General features: G+C 40.1%; 1 protein-coding gene across 1 annotated transcript; it reads left to right on the top strand.

Moving 5' to 3' along the window:
• The first annotated feature begins 5,626 nt into the window (after positions 1–5,626).
• casd1 (CAS1 domain containing 1) lies at positions 5,627–21,331 on the top strand. The gene is made up of 18 exons (XM_037795933.1): positions 5,627–6,091; positions 8,703–8,799; positions 9,469–9,589; positions 10,368–10,412; positions 10,502–10,564; positions 10,685–10,729; positions 10,844–10,967; positions 11,684–11,898; positions 12,969–13,388; positions 13,590–13,679; positions 13,793–13,912; positions 14,933–15,089; positions 15,302–15,381; positions 15,772–15,873; positions 16,022–16,162; positions 16,779–16,856; positions 18,342–18,434; positions 18,722–21,331. Exons 1-18 carry the CDS (start codon positions 5,803–5,805, stop codon positions 18,989–18,991), a joined length of 2,550 nt encoding a protein of 849 aa, XP_037651861.1. The 5' UTR covers positions 5,627–5,802; the 3' UTR covers positions 18,992–21,331.
• Positions 21,332–21,373: the final 42 nt, after the last annotated feature.

Here is a 21,373-nt window from a genome sequence, read left to right as displayed (position 1 = left end):
TACAATGTGGCCTTTGTCTGGTGAAGAAATTCAAGTCAAGTGAAGCAGGTGAAGAATAAGAAATTTGAGTCAAGTCAAGCAGGTGAAGAATAACAAATTTGAGTCAAGTCAAGCAGGTGAAGAATAAGAAATACAAGTCAAATCAAGCAGGTGAAGAATAAGAAATTTGTGTCAAGTCAGGCAGGTGAAGAAGAAAAAATACAAGTCAAGCAGCTAAGAGTAATAAATAACGTGACAGTGGAGTGCAGAGTGACACCTTACAGTTGATGCTTTGAATTGTTTTCATGCTAGCATTGCTGATATAAACTAGTGTGTTTAATAATGACTGGTTGTATAGGCTTCAACATGTAAACCCTGAAAAGTTTTCCAGTCATTTACCTTACAGAACCAAGCCTGGAAATACAGCAGAGACTCTACAGTATATCACACACACAAACATTTATGTGAAAGGTTACACAGAATGGAATGGGGAAAATGCAAGCAATTCAGTGGATTAAACATATTTCACCACATTATACAAGTCATTCAAACACAACAACCACAGTGTGTTTATATGACCTTTATCTGCATCGATCGGTGACTAATAAGAACTACTGATCTACTGTTTATTGACACACCGTTGTTCCCAAACATTTTCCAAGTCAAGGAACCCTTAATCTCTTTAAACAGATTCTGCACACATACTTATCTGTCGTCACACTGGAAGCCGATGAGTTCAGAGATTGAGGACCCATAAACTGACACAAATTAGTCCACAGACCCTCATATGATAAGATTTTGTCCCAATGTCCCCCATCTGATTTGGCTTTTAGACAGTACTTGAAGTGGAAAAAAATAAGTGCCAGTACTCCCCTTATTCAGCAATCTCTTATTCCTTATTTCTTTAGGCATGTTATACTGTGTGTCAGTCATGATCAGTTGTATTTTATTGCTATATTATTATCCTTGAGCTATTCTATATCTATAGTAGGCCTATAATACTCCAATAATATTCCAACTGGAACATTATAGGGTTAAAGTGGTGTGTTTGTATATTTACCCATAATGTTAATAGTTAAAGTGCTTTCCTGTGTTATTTGTAGCCTTAGGCTATCATTCAGGTTTTAGGAGGAGTGTCCCAGGATGCAGCAGGAGAAAGAGACACATTCTGAATTTATACAGTGAATAAAAGATACTAGGAGATATTGGGTTTAGATGCTTTATTTCATAAAGTTTATGAAACCCATAACCAAAATAGTCATACATTCTGTCATTGCGTTACTTATGGATAGGGTGACCAGATCCCAACAAACCAAATGTGGGACGAAGAGTATGTTTGTGTGGGACACGTTACTAAGGCTGAGAGGTAGTCTACAATTAATAATATTAATAATAATAATAATAATAATAATAATAATAATAATATGTCTATCCAACTTAAATAATAAACATTTTTATTCTGCCACATGCTTTGCCCGGAACCATCCATGGATCGGCACATCTCCTTTTGAGCCGCACATTTCTTGTGAGACTCACATGAACTGTGTTGCTTCATGTTGTATCCCCCCGTGTGAAATTGAAAAAAATAACGGGCAAATTTAACAAAAAAACTCTGAGAATCCTCTTCCACCATGTTATAAATACTCATCAGTAGTTTCACAGTCTTTGTTATAGCTGCTCTTCCTTTTCTTTGTGGTAGTTTCCATCATATTCCGCCTAAATCTGCATATAGCTTGTGACTCTGCCAGTGACTCGCAATTGTCCCTGTTGGGCATAGCGTAGCAAAGGCGGTGAAATGTCAACATGCACTCAACCCACGTGTGTCAATTTTGAGAGCAAACAGTGTTCTGTGATGACAGCCTTCCCTGCTTTCCTCACAGCCATTGGATAAAAGCCAGATTTTTTTAAAAAAAGCACTGTCCTGCAGTGGTTTGACTTTTTGAAAACTGGAGCCAATGAAAACGTGGGACATCGTCTCAATAAGTGGGAAGTGGGACAAGGGATAAAAGCTTGTTATCCTTAGAACATTTTAAAAGGAAATTATCATCACATTTAATTCATGATGTCTAATTATCTTTTGATATGTTTAGATATATTTTCTTTTCTTCTGTACTGTTTTGTATGTATTTCATTGTTTTTATTGGATTGTTTTCCACTGTTTGGTTAGGTTTTTCTGCATATTTTGTGTACTTCTTGATGTTGTTTAACTTTTGTTGTATTTTTAATTTAATTTATTGGCTGGATTGTGCAGTTTTATATATGTGCAAATAAATAAAATAAAAAACCAATGGATTAGAACAAATCTGAAAACTACTGCATTTTACACTTTGCTCTGGGGGTAAACAAAGCTGATGTAACCCCACTGGGGCTCTTTCAGCTCTTAAACAGGTTCAGCAAGTATACCAATGGCATATCCCCATTGTTTAACAAACCCAGATTCATTCTTTGTGTTGCTTTTACTGCTTGTTGTTCATTCCTTGCCGCTCTCTGAAGACATCTAGCCAATGCTCCCAGTGAGAACACCTGCGTTTCTCCAGCAATGCTCAGGTTTGAACTTTTTTTTCTTGAAGGTACCTAACTTTAACATATAAATATAACAGTTTGTTGGGATTAATTGATTAATTGAGAGTATTTATACACTTGTTTTTTACCTGTGCACCCTAACCCTAACCCCTGGGGGCCCCACTTTGGGAACCATCCCAGCCTAGTTGGTACGGCACCCCAACTCAATTCCAACAAGGGGACATTTAATTCAAATCAAACAAACATTAGGATTAGAACAAGTCTGAAACTACACTTTGCTCTGGGGGTAAACAAAGCTGCACTGGGACTCTGTCAGCTCTCAACCCTCCTGTTGTCTTCCCGTCGACCATGCAACTGTTGTTGTCAAAATTGACCCGGTCTGGTTTGACTGTTTTTAAAGTATACATTATAAATTATCACCCAATTCTGGATTACACCTTTTTGGCCAACTTCATTTCAACTCATGACCACAAGTTTTACACTTTTTTGGGGAATTCATGGTCAATAAACCTAATTTATATGAAATGAAACCTCATTTTTTTTAAGGAAAAAATGCAGAAATTATGAATTATTTGGACTATACTCAAAAATGGAGGAATAACGTTGATGGATAATCACAGACCGGTATATGTCAAAGTTTAGTCAGAATATTACAAATATTATAATATTAAAAAAAAGTTTAATGAGGGTTTGACACATTGCACCACCTGGTCAAAATTGACCCAGGAATACCACATGTGCTATAATTTTGGATAAAATACCTATTGAATAGGTATTCATGGAGGACTGTATAGGTGTTGGTTGCAGATAGCGATGTAGCCTTGGTGTGTCGGCAAGAACACTCAGGACGCTCTTATAGGGTTGATTCCTCCTTTTACTAAATAGTCTTTCACATAACAGCACAGTATTCCTTACACAGGCTTACAGGTTTCCATTTGAACATGGTGTGATCTTGAATGGGTGTGGTCTATAACAAGAACATAAGAAAATGCCACATTATAATTAGCATTAGATTAACCAGTTATATTTGACTTAAATTACCCCAAGTGAAGGAGTTTAAGTATCTCGGGGTCTTGTTCGCGAGTGAGGGGACGATGGAACGTGAGATTGGTCGGAGAATCGGAGCAGCAGGGGCGGTATTGCATTCGCTTTACCGCACCGTTGTGACGAAAAGAGAGCTGAGCCGGAAGGCAAAGCTCTCGATCTACCGTTCAATCTTCGTTCCTACTCTCACCTATGGTCATGAGGGTTGGGTCATGACCGAAAGAACGAGGTCGCGGGTGCAAGCGGCCGAAATGGGTTTCCTCAGGAGGGTGGCTGGCGTCTCCCTTAGAGATAGGGTAAGAAGCTCAGTCATCCGTGAGGGACTCGGAGTAGAGTCCTTGCTCCTTTGCGTCGAAAGGAGCCAGTTGAGGTGGTTCGGGCATCTAGCACGGATGCCTCCTGGGCGCCTCCCTTGGGAGGTGTTCCAGGCACGACCAGCTGGGAGGAGACCACGGGGAAGACCCAGGACTAGGTGGAGAGATTATATCTCTACTCTGGCCTGGGAACGCCTCGGGATCCCCCAGTCAGAGCTGGTTAATGTGGCCCGGGAAAGGGAAGTTTGGGGTCCCCTGCTGGAGCTGTTGCCCCCGCGACCCGATCCCGGATAAGCGGTTGAAGATGGATGAACGGATGGATGGATTTGACTTAAATTGCTTATTATTATTACTACAACATTAAATCAGGTACAGATATATAAAGGAAAAATTCTACTAACTGCTGCTTTAAGTTGCAGTATATAAACAGGCTTACATGTCATTTAAACATATATAACAGAATGCCAACATTATTTACATCAAACAGTATACCAGAAAAGAGTAGCTAACAGCATTACCATGAACAGATTAGCTCAGCATCTGTAAAACAGCCCCAAAGTCTCATTCAAAGTCCTGTTCAGTGGGAAATAGCGGCGTTTACTCACTTTTCATCAGAGACGCACACAAATCACACCACAGCTACAGTAAAGTCCACTTTTTACACTCTCTGTTCGACGCGCTTCTCGCTCTCGCTCTTAATTACTGCGTGCGCAACTCCATGTGCTCAATAGCGCAGCTTCTCATTCTGCCACACGAGGGCGCTGTTACAACAGTCAATAGCCTTTCCAACAATACCCCAAATTCAACGAAAGTAGTGGTCATTATTTATATTTTTGCAAAGACCATATAAGGCAGGGGTGCACACACTTTTTCAGCATGCGAGCTACTTATAAAATGACCAAGTCAAAATGATCTACCTACTATAAAAATGCAAAACATATATTTATTTATAAATATATTGAGTATTCTTTATATGTACAATATATGTTGGTGTACCTTGCATAACTGCATGAACCCATATTGTACAATATAACTGTACATTTTTTGTCATTACCTTACTCTGATGACTTGCACTGAATGGAATCAGCCAGGGATGCATAGTCCGGACATTAGCTGCTGATAGCCAGCCTCAAGCACACTTCCAAATGATCATCAGTCAAGGTGGAACTGTATTTGGACTTAATAATCTTCATGTGGGAAAAGGCTGACTCGCATAAATAAGTGGAGCTGAATAATGCAGTCAAGGAGGTAGCACATTTCCTCATGTTGAGGTACTTTTCCTCTGTGAGTACCAGTGTGAGTTCTGTCTGTGAGTTCTGTGTTCTGAGTTCTGTGTTCTGTGTTCTGTGTTCTGTGTTCTGTGTGTTCCAGAACTGTCCATGAGCCCTGGACTTAAGCTGAATGTCAGCTTGTAGTGTCAACATCTCATCCTCCACTCCAGATGAGTTCAGGTGAAACAGTGTTGCAATTTGTTGGCTGACGTATATTTAAAAAAAAAAAAAATTTAATTTTTTTTTTTTTTTTTTTTTAATGCTATGTGATCTACCCACACTACCTTTGCGATCGACCGGTAGATCGCGATCGACGTATTGGGCACCCCTGATATAAGGGAACCATCTATGTAATTTTGGGGCAATTAGGTGAAAGACATCCATATTTATGATATAATGAAGTTTGAAAATGGGACGAAGACAACAGGAGGGTTAAACAGGTTCAGCAAGTAGGCGACTCAGTGGCATGTTCTCCATTGTTTAACAACGGAGATTGAATCTTTGTGTTGCTTTTACTGTTTGTTATTCATGCCTTGCAGCTCTCTGAAGACATCTAGCCACAGACAACTTTTGTTTTCAACTTTCTTTCTTGAAGTTACCAACCTTTAACATTTATTTGTTGGATTAATTGAGAGTATTTATACACTTCTTTGTGACCTGCACCTGCAGTAATGGAGCAGGAAGCGGTGTCGCAGGAGGCAGCAGAGCCGGCAGATGGTGGTGCTCGCCGGGCAGCAGCAGCAGCAGGAGGAGGAGGAGGCGAAGGAGGAGGAAGAGGAGCAGCGCTGCTACACTGCACAGGTGCTTGTTGTCATGGAGGAGCAAAGATGGCGGTCCTGGCCTATAGCCTGGGCAAACGAGAAATAAACCAACATTTCACCATCAAAAACGCCAAATTGATATCGCTGGTGCTCGTCGCTTTACTCCTCGTGTTCCACACAGCCTCGCGGTACTATGGAGGTGAGTGTTTCTCTCTCTGTTTGGTAAACTGTGGATGCAAGCCAGTTAGCTGGTGCTAGTGCTAATGCTAAGCTATCTGCAGCTAATGCTTTCTCTCTGCAGGTTACAGTGCTGTTATTATAGTGTTGCTTTTAAACGGGGAGATGTTTATGTTACAGGTTGGACAGGTCTTTAGCAGATAGATGGTTGTTATAGTCACAATAACTTCACTTTGCTTTGTCTGGCTATCTTAGCTGAGTGAAGCTAACACTTTTATTTAGCTAGCTGTGTTTACATGCTGCTCCTGTCAGGACACGCTTGGTTGCTAACTGACACAAAGAGGCTTTTTAGTATTAGTATTAAGTGTTTTTTAAATCATTAGTACTGTCAACTACACAGATAACATGCTACACTATCAATAGAGCTTGTCAGTAACGTGTTTGTATGTAGTAACACTAACAAGCTGTGGGTTGAACAGTGTTAATAGCAGCCTGCTTTCTCTGTCTTGGGTCTTTCACAAGTTTTGCATTAGCTTGCAAAGATTAGTTAGATGTATGATGTGTGTATATGCATGATATTCAGGTGTAACAGGCTGGATCTCATTTTGCATGATATAATATGCATGCCATGCCATTTTATAGCAAATGACATAAAGAGGCTTTTTTAGTATTAGGAGGCAAGTGTCTTTTAAATCACTGGTACTGTCAACTACACAGATAACATGCTACACTATTAATAAAGCTCATCAGTAACGTGTTTGTATGTAGTAACACTAACAAACTGGCTTTAGTGGGTTGAACAGTGTTGTAGCAGCCTGCTTTTACAAGTTTTGCATTAGCTTGCAAAGATTAGTTAGATGTATGATGCAGTATATGATGTGTGTATATGCATGATGTTCAGGTGTAACAGGCTGGATCTCATTCTGCATGAGATAATATGCATGCCATGCCATATTATATCAAATGACATAAAGAGGCTTTTTTAGTATTAGTATTAAGTGTCTTTTAAATCACTAGTACTGTCAACTACACAGATAACATGCTACACTATTAATAAAGCTCATCAGTAACGTGTTTGTATGTAGTAACACTAACAAACTGTGGCTTTAGTGGGTTAAACAGTATTAGTAGCAGCCTGCTTTCACAAGTTTTGCATTAGCTTGCAAAGATTAGTTAGATGTATGATGCATTATATGATGTGTGTATATGCATGATGTTCAGGTGTAACAGGCTGGATCTCATTTTGCATGATATAATATGCATGCCATGCCATATTATAGCAAATGACATAAAGAGGCTTTTTTAGTATTAGGAGGCAAGTGTCTTTTAAATCACTAGTTCTGCCTATTCACGTCAACTACACAGATAACATGCTATACTATTAATAAAGCTTGTCAGTAACGTGTTGTATGTAGTGACACTAACAAACTGTGGCTTTAGTGGGTTGAACAGTATTTGTAGCAGCCTGCTTTCTGTCTCGGGGTCTTTTGCATAGTTTGCCTGCAAAGATTAGTTCCCCTACATCGATGTATGGTACAGTATATGATGCAAGATTTTCAGGTGTAACAGGCTGGATCTCATTTTGCTTGTCTCACACCCTCAAAGACTGACAATGACAGCGAAGGCACAAATACCAGAGTGTGATTATGAAGAAATGTTATAGCATAGCATGGAAATGCAATACGCCTCCCATCCATAGTAACACTAACAAAACTGTGTATTTTGAACAGTGTTGTAGCAGCCTGCTTTGTGTCAAAGATTAGTTCCCCTACATGATTTTCATGTTTAACAGGCTGGATGTCATTTTTCTTGGATCTCATTTTGCTTGTCTCACACCCTCCTTAGCTTAGGAGGCAAGTGTCTTTTAAATCACTAGTTCTGCCTATTCCTAGTCAACTACACAGATAACATGCTACACTATCAATAAAGCTTGTCAGTAACGTGTTGTATGTAGTGACATTAACAAACTGTGGCTTTAGTGGGGTTGAACAGTGTTGTAGCAGCTTGCTTTCTCTGTCTCGGTCTTGTTTGCATAGTTTTGCATTAGCTTGCAAAGATTAGTTCACCTACATCGATGTATGGTACAGTATATGATGTGTGATACAGTATATGATGTGTGTGTATGCATGATTTTCAGGTGTAACAGGCTGTATCTCATTTTGCTTATCTCACACCCTCAAAGACAGACAATCAAGGCATGCATACGCCTCCCATCTGTGTTGCATATAGTGGACTTTGTTCATGAAAAAGAGCCTGAGACCTCTGTGTGTGTGTGTACACACTGAGAGCAGCTGCTTTTGCTGGCAATGACACTACTACATATCTCGCCAGCCCGCAGACCCTTCATGTTTCTATGGCTTTAATTCATCTGCTGATGGCTCCATTCATTTTGCACACAAATGAATAGCAGTGGAGAGAGATTTATGGTTGAGCTTAATTGCTGATGGCTTCATTTTGTGTGACTGTGGCCCCTAGCAGAGAGCCCTGTATTGTATTCTAGTCTTTTGACAGCACTGACTGAATGAAAAGACGGGGTACAATTGAGACAACAGGTTTCAGTCATCTTCCCAGAGAAACTATGAGTTGAAAGTAAGAGCAGTGTTTTTTTTTTGTCTCTGTGTCTTTGCCTCTAGGCGGAGACTCATGTGAATGGCTGCTTTCCAGAGGACGTTACTTGGGGGAGAACGTATGGCAGCCGTATGGCTGCATGATGCACAAATACAAAAGCATGTGAGTCACATTAACTGTGCAAGGTCACTATATGTACAGTATGTTTGAGACAGAGATGAACAAAGACGTGTGTAGCAGTGATAGATGAGGTGTTTGTGTCTGTTTGTAAGGGTGGATGGGTAATTTGTAAGGCTGGCCCGAATGCTTCGAAGCTTCTATCGTTGCCATGGTATTCCACCTCCAAATCTAAACTATTCGAAAGCTTCGTTTTACGTTTTTTTAATTCTTATGTATAAGTATGTAATTATAATGTATAAATCCCAACATGAAATTAAGAATAATCCCACAACATTACTAATTATTCATATTCAATATTAATTCTTATAAATTATTCTCAGACGGATGTTGCTGTTTGTTATGTCGGTCCCGGGCACTGACACAGGGGAGGTTGAGACGGACAGACAGAATAATATGTCAGCCTGTAGCGCCGTGCTGCTCTGCGAAGCTTCGAATACTTTTGAATATTTCCCACCGAAGCCCAATATTTTTTTATTTAGGACAGCCCTAGTAATTTGTGAGATGAATAACCAATGTGTAACCATGTGTAAAAACATATACTTTTGATCAGGCTACAGAATACAATGAACCAACCAACACATGAATGATTGCTATCTGCAGTTGTTAGGCTTTACGGTTTTCAGATTCCTCACCGTCATTTTTGTCTTGCAGTGAAGCCAAAACCTGCCTTGCTGAAAAGCGAGTGGCCTTTGTCGGTGATTCACGAATCAGGCAGCTATTTTACTCCTTCATCAAAATTATTGACCCAGAGCGAAGAGAAGATGGAAACAAGGTGATTATGAGAAGAAGCACCATGTAAACCAAGGGGTTTTTCTTTTGGAAATTGTTCAGCAGAGGTAGCAAGACTTGCGGAAGTGTTGATGATGGTACGGCTTACAGATCTACAGATGTGTCATACAGTATATAGCCAGCCATTATATTCAAACCAAAGACATGTTTGGAAGAGCAGACAGAGAGGTACAGCTGCATGTGTCACTCACAACAACTTTGGACTTGGGGCTGCTTGTCTCTTCCTGCAAGAAATGTTTTTTCCTCACACACTTCCCCAGTTGAATACATTTTCTGACAGGGAAAAACTAGAACCAGAATGACAACCTACTAAACGAAGGCCTTACTACTGACTCACTGCCATTTACGTAGCTGAATCTGAAAATATTCCACCATTTGTAATCAATTTACTGCTACTTCTTGCTATTCTAAAGCCTGACACGTCTTTACTTATGTCCTTAATGTGAGACATATCCCCTTTGATCTTTTTTTTCCCACTAAGTGCCTATAGATGTGATATCATTAAATATCATAAGGCCTTCTGCCGCCATAATAAACACTCCGACACCCTGAAATAGGTAGCATTGGGAAAATGTACTGGAACAAAAAAATGAAAGCTAATATCAAGTGAAAATCATCAACAAAAAATGCATCACTGGAATGCATGGTAATCATGCAGCAGCTGCAGCTTGATTTGTGGTCTGATCTGAAGCAAGGAAAAAGAGGAATACTATTTGCCTAACAGACTTTCTCTTTTGTCTGTCCACATGTAACGTCTGAAGCATGAGGACATTTCCTTTGCGGTTGAGAGTTCCTCTGTTAATGTGGTAAGCTATTTCTGGATGTGTTTTTATCTTCTTTTCTTAGTCTGTAAAAACATACTCTGCTAAAACATGTCCGTGCTCTTTGTGTGTAGGACTTCCTGTGGTATCCAGAGGCAAATAATTCAATGAAGGAGCGCTTGATATCATGGACACACGTGAGTATACATGTTAAATTCAAGGGAGCATTATTTATTGAGGAAGTTTCATAAACTTGACATGGGTTTGGACATGGATTTTTTTTTTTCTGATTACAACTTCTCTCTTGTGTGTTGCAGGAAGGTTCAGCAAAGCCAGATGTTATCATCCTCGGAGCTGCAACGGTAAGCTGAATAAATGAGTTTTTAGCCATGTTTGCACATTTCACAATAGACAAAAACAAGGTGGTGGCTGAGTTATGTCAGTCTTAAGCTCATCCGTTAATCCGTTTACCGCAGTGGTCCATAAAGTTGCGCGGTGGCAGCAGCGAGACGCTGCAGCAGTACAAAGTCAACCTGACGGCCATCGCTGTGCACCTGGAGAGGCTGGCTGAGCATGGAGAGGTCTACTGGGTCCTGCAAGGTAAACTCCGCCTCAAGCTTAATATCATCTGTCATCTCAGTCGGGTTAGTAACGTATTACTGCCTGTTCCCTTCTCTGATGTGATTACTGCATTCATGTCAAATGGGATTACCATGGTTCAAAGCATTGATTCGAACATGTTCATACAGTCCAGATGGTTCGCTGCTTCAGGGTATTTTAGGTGCTACAGTGTCATCACAAAATCCTAATTTCCCAAGTAGTATTTCGGACTAAAAGTTTGCTTGATTGGTAATTTCACAAATGTGATAGCAGAATTTTGTGAATATCAACTTCTCATACATGCACCCTCTATACCAATAATACAAGCATATTGCTTCCGTTACTCCCACCCACATTAGCTTTGGCCCAATAGAAACTCTGTTATGATTGTGACACACAGCAACAAGTTCATTATTTTTAAGTTTAACACTTACTGAAAGTCCGCTTTAGACGGGTAATTTTACATATCTGGATTTATTAGGTCTATGCTAGTCTTGCTACTGTTCATTTTCTGAAAGTCAGATCAATTACTTAAAAGGTTGAAAAGTTTTAGAATACAAATAGTTCCAATGGCACGAGTACAAATGGTAGTAGCATAGGCTTATTTGGTGTTACAATTATGAGGGGGTCCCTGGACCCAAAAGTTGGATAACCCCTGCTCTAAACTAAATCTCTTTTCCTGTTCACTCTGCACAAAAACACCATCACACCTTTAGACCCAGTAAATGAGGAGGTGTTGAGTGAGAACCGGAAAATGATCACCAACCAGCAGCTGGAGCTGTACAATGAGGCGGCGGCGGACGTGCTCAACAGCAGCAAGCGTTACGGCAGGTCCCGGATCAAGCTGCTGGCTGCGTCCCGCCAGGCTGCGCTGGAGACTATCGCCCAGTCAGACGACGGCTTGCACCTGCCCGAGAGCACCAGGAATGTGGTAGGCAGAATTTCTGTTAATTGAAGATTATTTGTTGGTAATTAGATTGTTCTATTCAATGGCTCAGGTTCAGCTATTGTGGCAGCACAGTCCTGCATTTTATCTTAAAATATTACTCACATCTATCCACCTAGACTAGAGGGAAGACCCCTAATGGTGCTTTGAGAAACTTTTACTTGTAACGGACTATTTCCAAACTGTGGTATTACTACTTTTAATGTAGTAAAAGATCTTCTTCCGCCCCGGCAACTGGCCGATCAACACTGCCATCAATAGAGCCGCGCTGCGTGGTTATTAACACAGATTCTTTAACATGAGCACTTCAACATTTCAGTGAGATACCTGAGGAGCCTGCTCCTCCTGCCTCCACCCCTCTGCTCTTTCTAAAGTGTACTGCATGTTTACCTTGGTTGGTAAACTTGTTTGTCGTTACGTTACCTATTCCTGTATTTCCAGCAGTTGAATGTACTGTAGTACATTTTCTGTACATTCTCTGCGGTAACCCGGCTTGTTGAGCTTCCTCTGCCTGCAGAGGAACTAATTACTTTTTAGATGAAGACACAAAAATATGATCATCTTAAAACAAATGATGCATTGTTACAGATTAAGCCACCAAGCAGTATATAAAGCAGTTAAAATTGGCTCCATCTCGAACAACTACAGCATTAAAATGCTTCTTCCCAAGGCTGAGTCTTTACCGCAGCGGCTCGGGTTTGAATCCAACCCGTGGCCCTTTGCTACATGTTGTCTTTTCCCTCTCCCCTTTCCAGTTTCTCTGTCCTGTCTATCAAATAAAAGCTTAAAAACAGACAAAAAAATAACCTTTAAAAGGTTTCTTACACGTGAATGCATCAATAATACCGATCCAGTAATATAAAACCGGTGCCATTCTGCTGCCTATTGTGTACTTTTACTTTTGATACTTTAAGTACATTTTGATTTTTCATTTTATTTTCAATGCAGGATTGTTATGTGTGTTTATAGTGTGTTGTAGGTATTTTTTTTACTTAATAAGTAAAGGATCTCAGTACCTTTCTCACCACTATGACGCTGTGTAATCCTCCTGTCAGGGAGCCATGGTCCTCATGAACTCTGTGTGCAACAAGCTACTGAGGCCCATCGACGGCTCCTGCTGCCAGACGTTGCCGCCTCCAAACCTCCTGCAGAAACTGGCGGCGTGTTTCTTCCTGGGCTCGGCCCTGGTCTTCCTGGTCCTCCACGTCCTCGGCAGCAACCGTCACCGCCGACCCGTGCCCCCAGACGTGGAGAGCCTGGAGGAGAAGAAGCCAGCGTCTGCAGCTGTCCCCCTGGGTCCGAAGGCGCCGTTCCAGGCTCTCTGCAGGATGGGCGTCATCATGAGCTATTTTTACCTTTGTGACAGAGCAGACGTGTTCATGAAGGAGCAGAAGTTCTACACTCACTCCACGTTCTTCATCCCTCTCATTTATATATTTGTCCTGGGAGTGTTCTACAATGAGAACAGCAAGGAGGTGAGATGGCGCTGTTGATTGCAATATTTCATATTTTGGGGAAGCATACAAACAGCTTTAAACAACACCGTCTCATTTCAAGATGATATTAAATCCAGTACGTTCTAACTCGGTGTAACACTATTGGTGATGATGCACCAAGTTAATGATTGATATCTGGTTTACAATTCAACATGTTCTTTGTTTTTCTTTTTCAAACAGACCAAACTACTCAACCGAGAGCAAACAGACGAGTGGAAAGGCTGGATGCAGCTGGTCATCCTCATCTATCACATATCTGGAGCCAGCGCAGTGAGTCCTAAAGATGTCCTCTACACATCCATTTGAGAGTAACCTGCTTTGAAGCAGTGCATGTTTATATTTGATATGAAGGCATTCATATTTTTTTCCCCCCTTTCTTTCAGTTCATTCCAGTGTACATGCACGTGCGGGTGCTGGTGGCAGCGTACCTTTTTCAGACTGGCTATGGACACTTTTCCTTTTTCTGGCTCAAAGGAGACTTTGGACTGTATAGAGTGTGCCAGGTGAGAGTACAGTCAGTTATACTTTAACCAGGATCTTGCACTCACTCTTAGTCATAGTAAACAAATTTTATAAGAGATTTAAAGTGATAGTTCTGATTTTTTTTGAAGTGGGGTTGTACTGTTTACCTACAGTAGATGGTGGTTGGCACACCCCCCCAGTTTGGAGAAGCAGGCAAGCGTACCGACACGGAAGCAAAGCAATGTACTGCTGTGGACGGGGGCGTCAGCAAAACATATTTTAGCCACTTAAAAAAAATCGATCAGTTTAAATGTACGCTATATTTTCAATATTTTCACTTTGCCGTCAGACAGCCCTTTCCAACGAGGAACTATCTATGCTCTTTTCAAAGCCACCAGACTCCACTACTGACAAAAACAGTCATTTTACCTCGCAGAACACTGGAGTTGCAAGTCCACCGCTACCTCGATCGGTTAGTTTGTTTGTGTTATTGTGTGGCTTTGGTGTTTTAAAGGGTTAGTTGTGATTCACTAAGTCATACAATAACACAAACAAACTAACCAATCAAGACTACGGTACACCAGCGACTCCCACGTTCTGTTAGGTGAAATTACAGTTTTTGTTAAAGGAGTTTGGTGGCTTTGAAGAGGGCATAGATGGATATAACTGCTTCAGTTGACCGTCGAAAGAGGCTGTCTGCCAGCAAGGTAAAGTGGGGAAAATATTCTAAATATAGCGTACTCTTAAACTGATATTGATTTTTTCTTTTAGGTGGCTAAAATAGGTTTTTGCTCCACAGCAGTACATTGCTTTGCTCGCGTGTCGGTGCTCCTGTCTGTTTCTCCAAACTGGGGGCGTGCCGACTGTCATCTACTGTTGGTAATAAACTTAGTATGGAGAAGTACTTTATACAAGCCCACTTAAAAAAAAATTAGAACAATCCCTTTAAAGTGGAAAATCATTTAATTATTATTCTGGAATTACTAATATTTTTGTACTTCAGCATCTTCATATTATTTAACAATTTTTCATAAACAGTTTTCATGTTCCTTCCACTTCAGGTGCTTTTCCGTCTAAACTTCTTGGTCTTGGTGCTGTGCGTGGTGATGGACAGACCCTACCAGTTCTATTACTTTGTCCCACTGGTCACCTTCTGGTTCGTCGTCATCTACGGCACGCTGGCCCTGTGGCCTCAGATCCTCCAGAAGAAAGCCAATAGTAGGTGTCAGAATTGATGCAAGTTTAAAAAAAACATTTGCTTTATCTGTTTCACTCACGTGTGTCCTACCTGTGGAAAAAGTCCTGGACTATGTGAATCAATACACATGATTAGTTTTATACAATAAATGGGATACCGGTCTTAAATGTCAGCAGCAGGAAAAGCATTTTGAAAAGCATTTTCGGTAATGGCGCTCTTGTTTTCTGAACAGGTAGCGGCTTGTGGCACCTAGGGGTCTTGGCGAAGTTACTGGGCCTCCTGCTGTTCATCTGCATCTTTGCCTTTTCACAGGTGGGTGAATTAAAAAAATATATTTTAATCCAATCCAGTCACAATTGCAAATTTGCAACCTCACTTTAGTTTGGAGTTTGTAAAACTTTAAATTAAATTACAGGTTTTATATTCATATGAACAATTTCAATTAAAAATCAATTCTATGTTTATACACGGCACAATTTGAGAGAAAATGTAACTTTCAAATATGTGTTTTTGAAACCCAAATGAAGCAAAATGGATGAATATGCATTGAAATTGTGAATTTGTAGTGAATTTAATCAAACTTCAGTCCCTATTTTGAGAGCTACTACACTGTACTATCATAGTCGTTACTCAAATTCATGCTTTGGTCCTTGTTTGAAGCCCTGCTTATTTAATATTCATGTTTTGTTGTTGTGACTCCAGGATGTCTTTGAGCATATCTTCTCTGTGTGGCCCATCTCCAAGCTCTTTGAGCTCAACGGAAGAATCCACGAGTGGTGGTTCAGATGGAAGCTGGACCGATTTGTAAGTCAAATGTGTTTCGCTCCAGTTGCACCCCACTTCAGTAGTCAGTCACGTATTACATTTCAAAGAATGTGTTAATGCAGAGTACATCAGACGCTTTTCCAAACTTTGTAAACAATGTTTTAATGTGGTAATGCTTCTTTTGCAGGCGGTGATACACGGCATGTTATTTGCCTTCATTTATCTGGTGCTTCAGAAGCGCCAGGTGCTGTCAGAGGGCAAAGGAGAGGCTCTCTTCTCTGCCAAGATTTCCAACCTGCTCCTCTTCCTCTCTGTGGTCTCCTTCATAGTAAGACTCTTCACACTTGGGTTTCTACCAATGCAGGAGGGTAGAGTTATTATTATAGATTGCTGTCATCTTTCAGGTCCTCTTTCCAAATCTTATTTGAGTTAATGAATACAAAGCATGCTGACAACAGCTGCTACTTTACTGTACATAGATGCCACACCCGGTAGCTCCCTTGACAAACACAGTCGTCTCCTCTTAATGCTCAAATGTTTGTCTTGAGAAAGTTCTTGTTTGTATTGAGAAAGCTCTGCAGGATGTAATGTGAGCTCGGTATAGTGACAATCTATTTGTCTCACATGGATAATATATTGTGTAGCACTGAGGCAGCTCTCCATTCTTTGTGGATTTCCCCAAATCAGTTTTGTTTATCTAAATTTATATACAGGGACAGTGCTCATTAATAGACATTTCTGTAAATGTACCAGTTTAGCCATCTTGGCTACTTTTCAACTGAAGTCCTTCGGCAGGCGTAATGACAGTTGATGAGTAAGCAATGAGTTGGGGATTACAGTAACTGCTTTGGTCAAGGTTTTATCAAACTAAATCTTATCTTTGTTGCAGCTGAAAATTAAAACATGTTCCCTAACTAACTTCTCCTTTTCCCCCGTCTATCTAGACTTACTCAATATGGGCCAGCAGCTGCAAAACCAAAACAGAGTGCAACGAGATGCATCCTTACATCTCTGTGGTGCAGGTAAAATGTTTTCTTCTGTCCTCCTCTCTCTCTCTCTTTTTCCTTCGTCTCCTTTGCTTTTGTTCTCGTGTGGTTTCACAGCAAACATGTTGTTTTATAGTTTATAACCCAATTGTAATTCATTTGAATTTACCTTGAGGTGTCATTATCCTAGAAAAGGGCCCTCTAACCTTTATGTTTATTTTAGAAGGGACAATGCATTATTAATTTAATATGAGCCATCATGTAAATGTGCCAGATTTAGCCATACAGGCTAATTTTCATCTGCAGTCCCTGGCAGGATGATATATTAAAGAAAACATACACATAAGCACAATTCAAAGCACATAAGCATAGACAGTGTTGGAGAAATTCTCTGGTCATTCAGTTGAGAAGCAATTACTATTTATTAAGCAAATGCATTTGGGTCCATACAACAGACAAGTCAGTGTACAAAGACAGAGAGCTGCCTCACTACATCATTCTTTATAATCTTGGTTCAGCCTTCACTCCCCTTTGTGACCTGCACCGTATCTTTATTTAGCCTTCACTCCCCTTTGTGACTCACACCTTCCACCCTGCCTCTGAGTGGGAGATTCATTAAAAGAGTTACAAATTAAAATGTTTCGGAAGAGTGCGGATGCGAATATGATAAGAAATGTATCTAAACTAGGACAGTCTCTGCTTTCCCAGAACATTCAGATAAATCTGAGTACACAAATGCTAATACAAAGGGACATGGTATTTTTCTCTCACAACAGTTAGTAAAACAATCTGCCGGGGGAGCCTTTGGAGTAGAACTGCAAAGATGAATCGATTCGTTGTCAACTATTACATTAATTGCCAACTATTTTGATAATCTTTTAAGGAAAAGAAGTCAAAATTCTCTGATTCCAGCTTCTTAAATGTGAATATATTCTGGTTTCTTTACTCCTCTATGACAGTAAACTGAATATCTTTGAGTTGTGGACATTTGAGGACGTCATCTTGGGCTTTGGGAAACACTGATCGACATTTATTCAACATTTTTCTGACATTTTATAAACCAAACAACTAAGCGATTAAACAAAGAAAATATCCAACATATTAATCAACAATGAAAATGATTGTTAGTTGCAGCCCTGCTTTGGAGATCATCTTGTCCTGGGCACAAGCAAGCAAGACACACGAAGGCCCTGATCCTAGTCACATGACTGGATAATACGAGTGTAACAAACAAGGGAGTTGCCTTCCTTCATTCGAGCCAGTCCCCACAGGGGAAACTGTTTGAAGTCATGCAATAAGGTCATTAAAAACATAGTTAAGCTTACTTCCCCGAAACTGGCCAGGATTGCACATTTTACACCTCACTTTTGACTCTGCGATTGTATATCACTCTTAACTGGTGTGTTTACAACTCCATGTCTTCACCCTGCAACTTTAAATGATAAGAATCTCATAATACAGCGTCTCTCTCTCTCTCTTTCTTTCTCTCTCTCTCTCTCTCTCTCTCTCTCTTGTCCACAGATTCTGGCCTTCATCCTCATCAGGAACATTCCTGGCTACGCCCGTTCTATATATAGCTCATTCTTTGCATGGTTCGGAAAGATCTCCTTGGAGGTAAGACGGCAGTTGCAATCATATAATAAAACAATTATTGATATAGTCCTACATGAAAATCTGCTATTACAAAAGGCTTTGCGAATGATACTATAAAACGATAAGAGATATGAGTAATCAGTAATTCAGCTAAGATGAGGTAACTGTAATAAAAAGGGGGATGGAAGCAACACCAATAAAATGTAATAAGATGTGATGTTCTGAAGCCCCCTGGAGGCAATAAAGTTAAATTACACATATTATATTATATTACATGCTATTGAATATGCTTTGTTTGTCTCCCCCAGCTGTTCATATGCCAGTACCACATCTGGCTGGCAGCAGACACCAAGGGAATTTTAGTCCTGATCCCAGGAAACCCTTCACTTAACATCATGGTCAGCACCTTCATCTTTGTCTGTGTGGCTCACGAGATTTCCATCATCACCAACGACCTGGCCCAGGTGGTCATCCCCAAAGACAGCGTGTCCCTGCTGAAGAGGCTGGGGGCCGTCGGGCTCCTCACTCTGGTTGTATTGCTGCTGACCAAGGACAGCCAGCACACACCCGGTGCCTGATGGACACCTTTTTGATGGGTGTGGGGCGCAGCAGACTCGCCAAGCCCCTGCTGAGATTGAAGTGAGGTCCAGACCCAAGCCAAGGAGCAGGCCTGGTGTTTTAGCCTCCTAGTGGCCACAGATGACAAACCTCATTTGTGTTGAGTGACAACACAGGGACCCCCTGGGAGGACAGTGTCTCTCTGCTGGTTCGAGCAGAGCCTGTACTTTTTGACTGCTGTGAAAGTCACACACTGAATAAAAGAAAAAAAATGCTCCAAAAAAGCGGTTGCTCCTTTCAGGGCAAAGTGCAAAATTGCAAGAAAGAGAAAAAAAGAACAAAAACGTTTACATTATCTGGATTCAATAGAAGAGCAGAGGAGAAATTTGGAGATCTTATGTAAAACAAAAAAGAGGTCCTCAGACCTCATTGCTTGCTGTGTGAATTTTCGCTTCTATTTAGCCAAACCCACTAATAAGAAGTTTATTTTGTCACATTCAGTACTTCCGATCATAACTTCACTCTGGAAGGCGATCACTAGGCACACACACACTCCGTCCACACGGCAGTAGCAGTTGAAGGTGTTTTCACTCAGGTGGATCCATAATCTACATATTCAGATGTGTAAAAAAATAAAAAAAAAAAAAAACAATTTAAAATTGTGCTGCATTTTATTATCAACATTACTTTGTACAGTATTTCTGGTAAAATAGTGTTAGATATCTAAATATGCAAAATATGGACCAACAACTGGCTTGGGTGATCAAAAAAAAACTGTCTAAAAAAATTTGGAGTGCAATTGTTAAAATGTTGGATTATCCCTCGACATATTTTTGCTAATGTTTTTTGTGAGTGATTTTAGAAATGTTCGCCTTGTGCTGAAAGGTACCGTGGTCACCTGCTGTAGCTCTGAAATTCTATGTGATATGTACAGTATTTAATGATTTAAATTAAGCTTATATTTTATACAGTTTTTGTTTTGGGGTCGGGAGGGATTGTTTTATTTTGTACTTTGCGCTCATGACTGCTGTTTGTGAAGGAAGTATTACATGGATAATTTTGTACCCATCCCAGCATTTCATAGATGATCACTTGCCTCAGAGACGCATTGCGGAGGTCGAGCCTTTTACAGTCTAATACCCGTCTGTCCTGTTAGCTCACTTCATAGTCTGTCCGTGTATATTTGTATGATAGAGTGAGAGACTTTATTTTATACAGCATTCTTCTTCTTTCATTGCCGTTAAAAAAAAAAACATGCCTCTTACAGAAGCTCTGGTGGACACTGGCTTGCACACGTTAAATGTACATCCTCCCTCTGCTGTCACAGCCGGTGAACTTTTTAGTCAGTGAGTGAGTGAAAAAGTGATTTCTTAGACTGAATGCCTTTTGGAACATACAGCTTCTATACATACAGTACATCTGTGACGTAGCCTGTAATCACATCAACGTTTAAAAACTTCTTAACGATGCGTCGAATGAGCTGAGAAGACATATTACTGTCCCTTAAAGGAAAATATTGTATATTTTGTCAGCTGATAAATGGGTGACGTCTCTTTGACCTCTATAACCTCACAGACATTTAAGAGAGTTTAGCACTTTCATTTGAAGACCTGCTTTTTCTTTTCATCTTTTGCAGTGAAATACGATGTTTAACATGGTACCAGTGCAGACACTTTCTGAACTTTAGCACATTTTTTATTGGGTAAATGAAACGTTTTGTCAAGGTAATTTGGCAAATACAAAAAAAAAAAAATAATGTCCGATCCAAGCTGTGTTGCTTTTTCGTTTTGAGTTGCATGTTTTATCTACCATGGTAGCAAAAAGATTGCTTTGTCGGTTATTTTCTACACATTTATGTAGCTTCATGGGTCCACAAAGAATTAATTTCTTCTTTTTACAGTGGAACAATTTGTCTACGGCGTTCGAGGCGTCTGGTGTCATCTATCTGATGATGTGCAGTTTAGTTTGTGTTCTCACAACTGAACAAGAGCAAAGTCAATTTGTAATTTCTATAACCACCTCATTGTATAGATGAGAACGTCATTTTCATCAATATGTGAAGTTTACTGATCTCGTCTATTACTGATCAACAGCTATAAATTTGGTAATTATTTCAGGCCTTAATAGATCTTTTTGGTCGTGTAAAAGCAACAACTATTTATACCCCTGTTCAGGGCCTATTTGAAATATGTTACATGTAAAAAAAAAAAAAAATTGTGATGTCTTAAAAAAATGTGAAATGTATCCATATTATTTATAAATGCCTTTATTCTGTTGTACATTGTTAATAATACCTTCATAAAATGTGTTTTTTGGCTTCTTTTTTGGACAAAAATATACCTTTCATGTCATTCAGACATTACTAGTGTCTTGTTTATTATTATTATTGTGACAAAGGTATT

Source organism: Sebastes umbrosus, chromosome 15, assembly GCF_015220745.1.
Source record: "Sebastes umbrosus isolate fSebUmb1 chromosome 15, fSebUmb1.pri, whole genome shotgun sequence".
Classification (NCBI taxonomy): domain Eukaryota; kingdom Metazoa; phylum Chordata; class Actinopteri; order Perciformes; family Sebastidae; genus Sebastes; species Sebastes umbrosus.
The sequence above is the reverse complement of the archived record's forward strand: the minus strand, read 5'-3'. Positions and strand labels throughout refer to the sequence as shown.

Bases quoted from the DNA above. Each gene is read 5' to 3' on its own strand.
- casd1 (XM_037795933.1), top strand. From the start codon at position 5,803: ATGGAGCAGGAAGCGGTGTCGCAGGAGGCAGCAGAGCCGGCAGATGGT. The intron at 10,413-10,501 runs GTAAGCTATTTC...CTTTGTGTGTAG, and splicing joins AGAGTTCCTCTGTTAATGTG to GACTTCCTGTGGTATCCAGA. The intron at 16,163-16,778 runs GTAAGACTCTTC...CCGTCTATCTAG, and splicing joins TCTCTGTGGTCTCCTTCATA to ACTTACTCAATATGGGCCAG.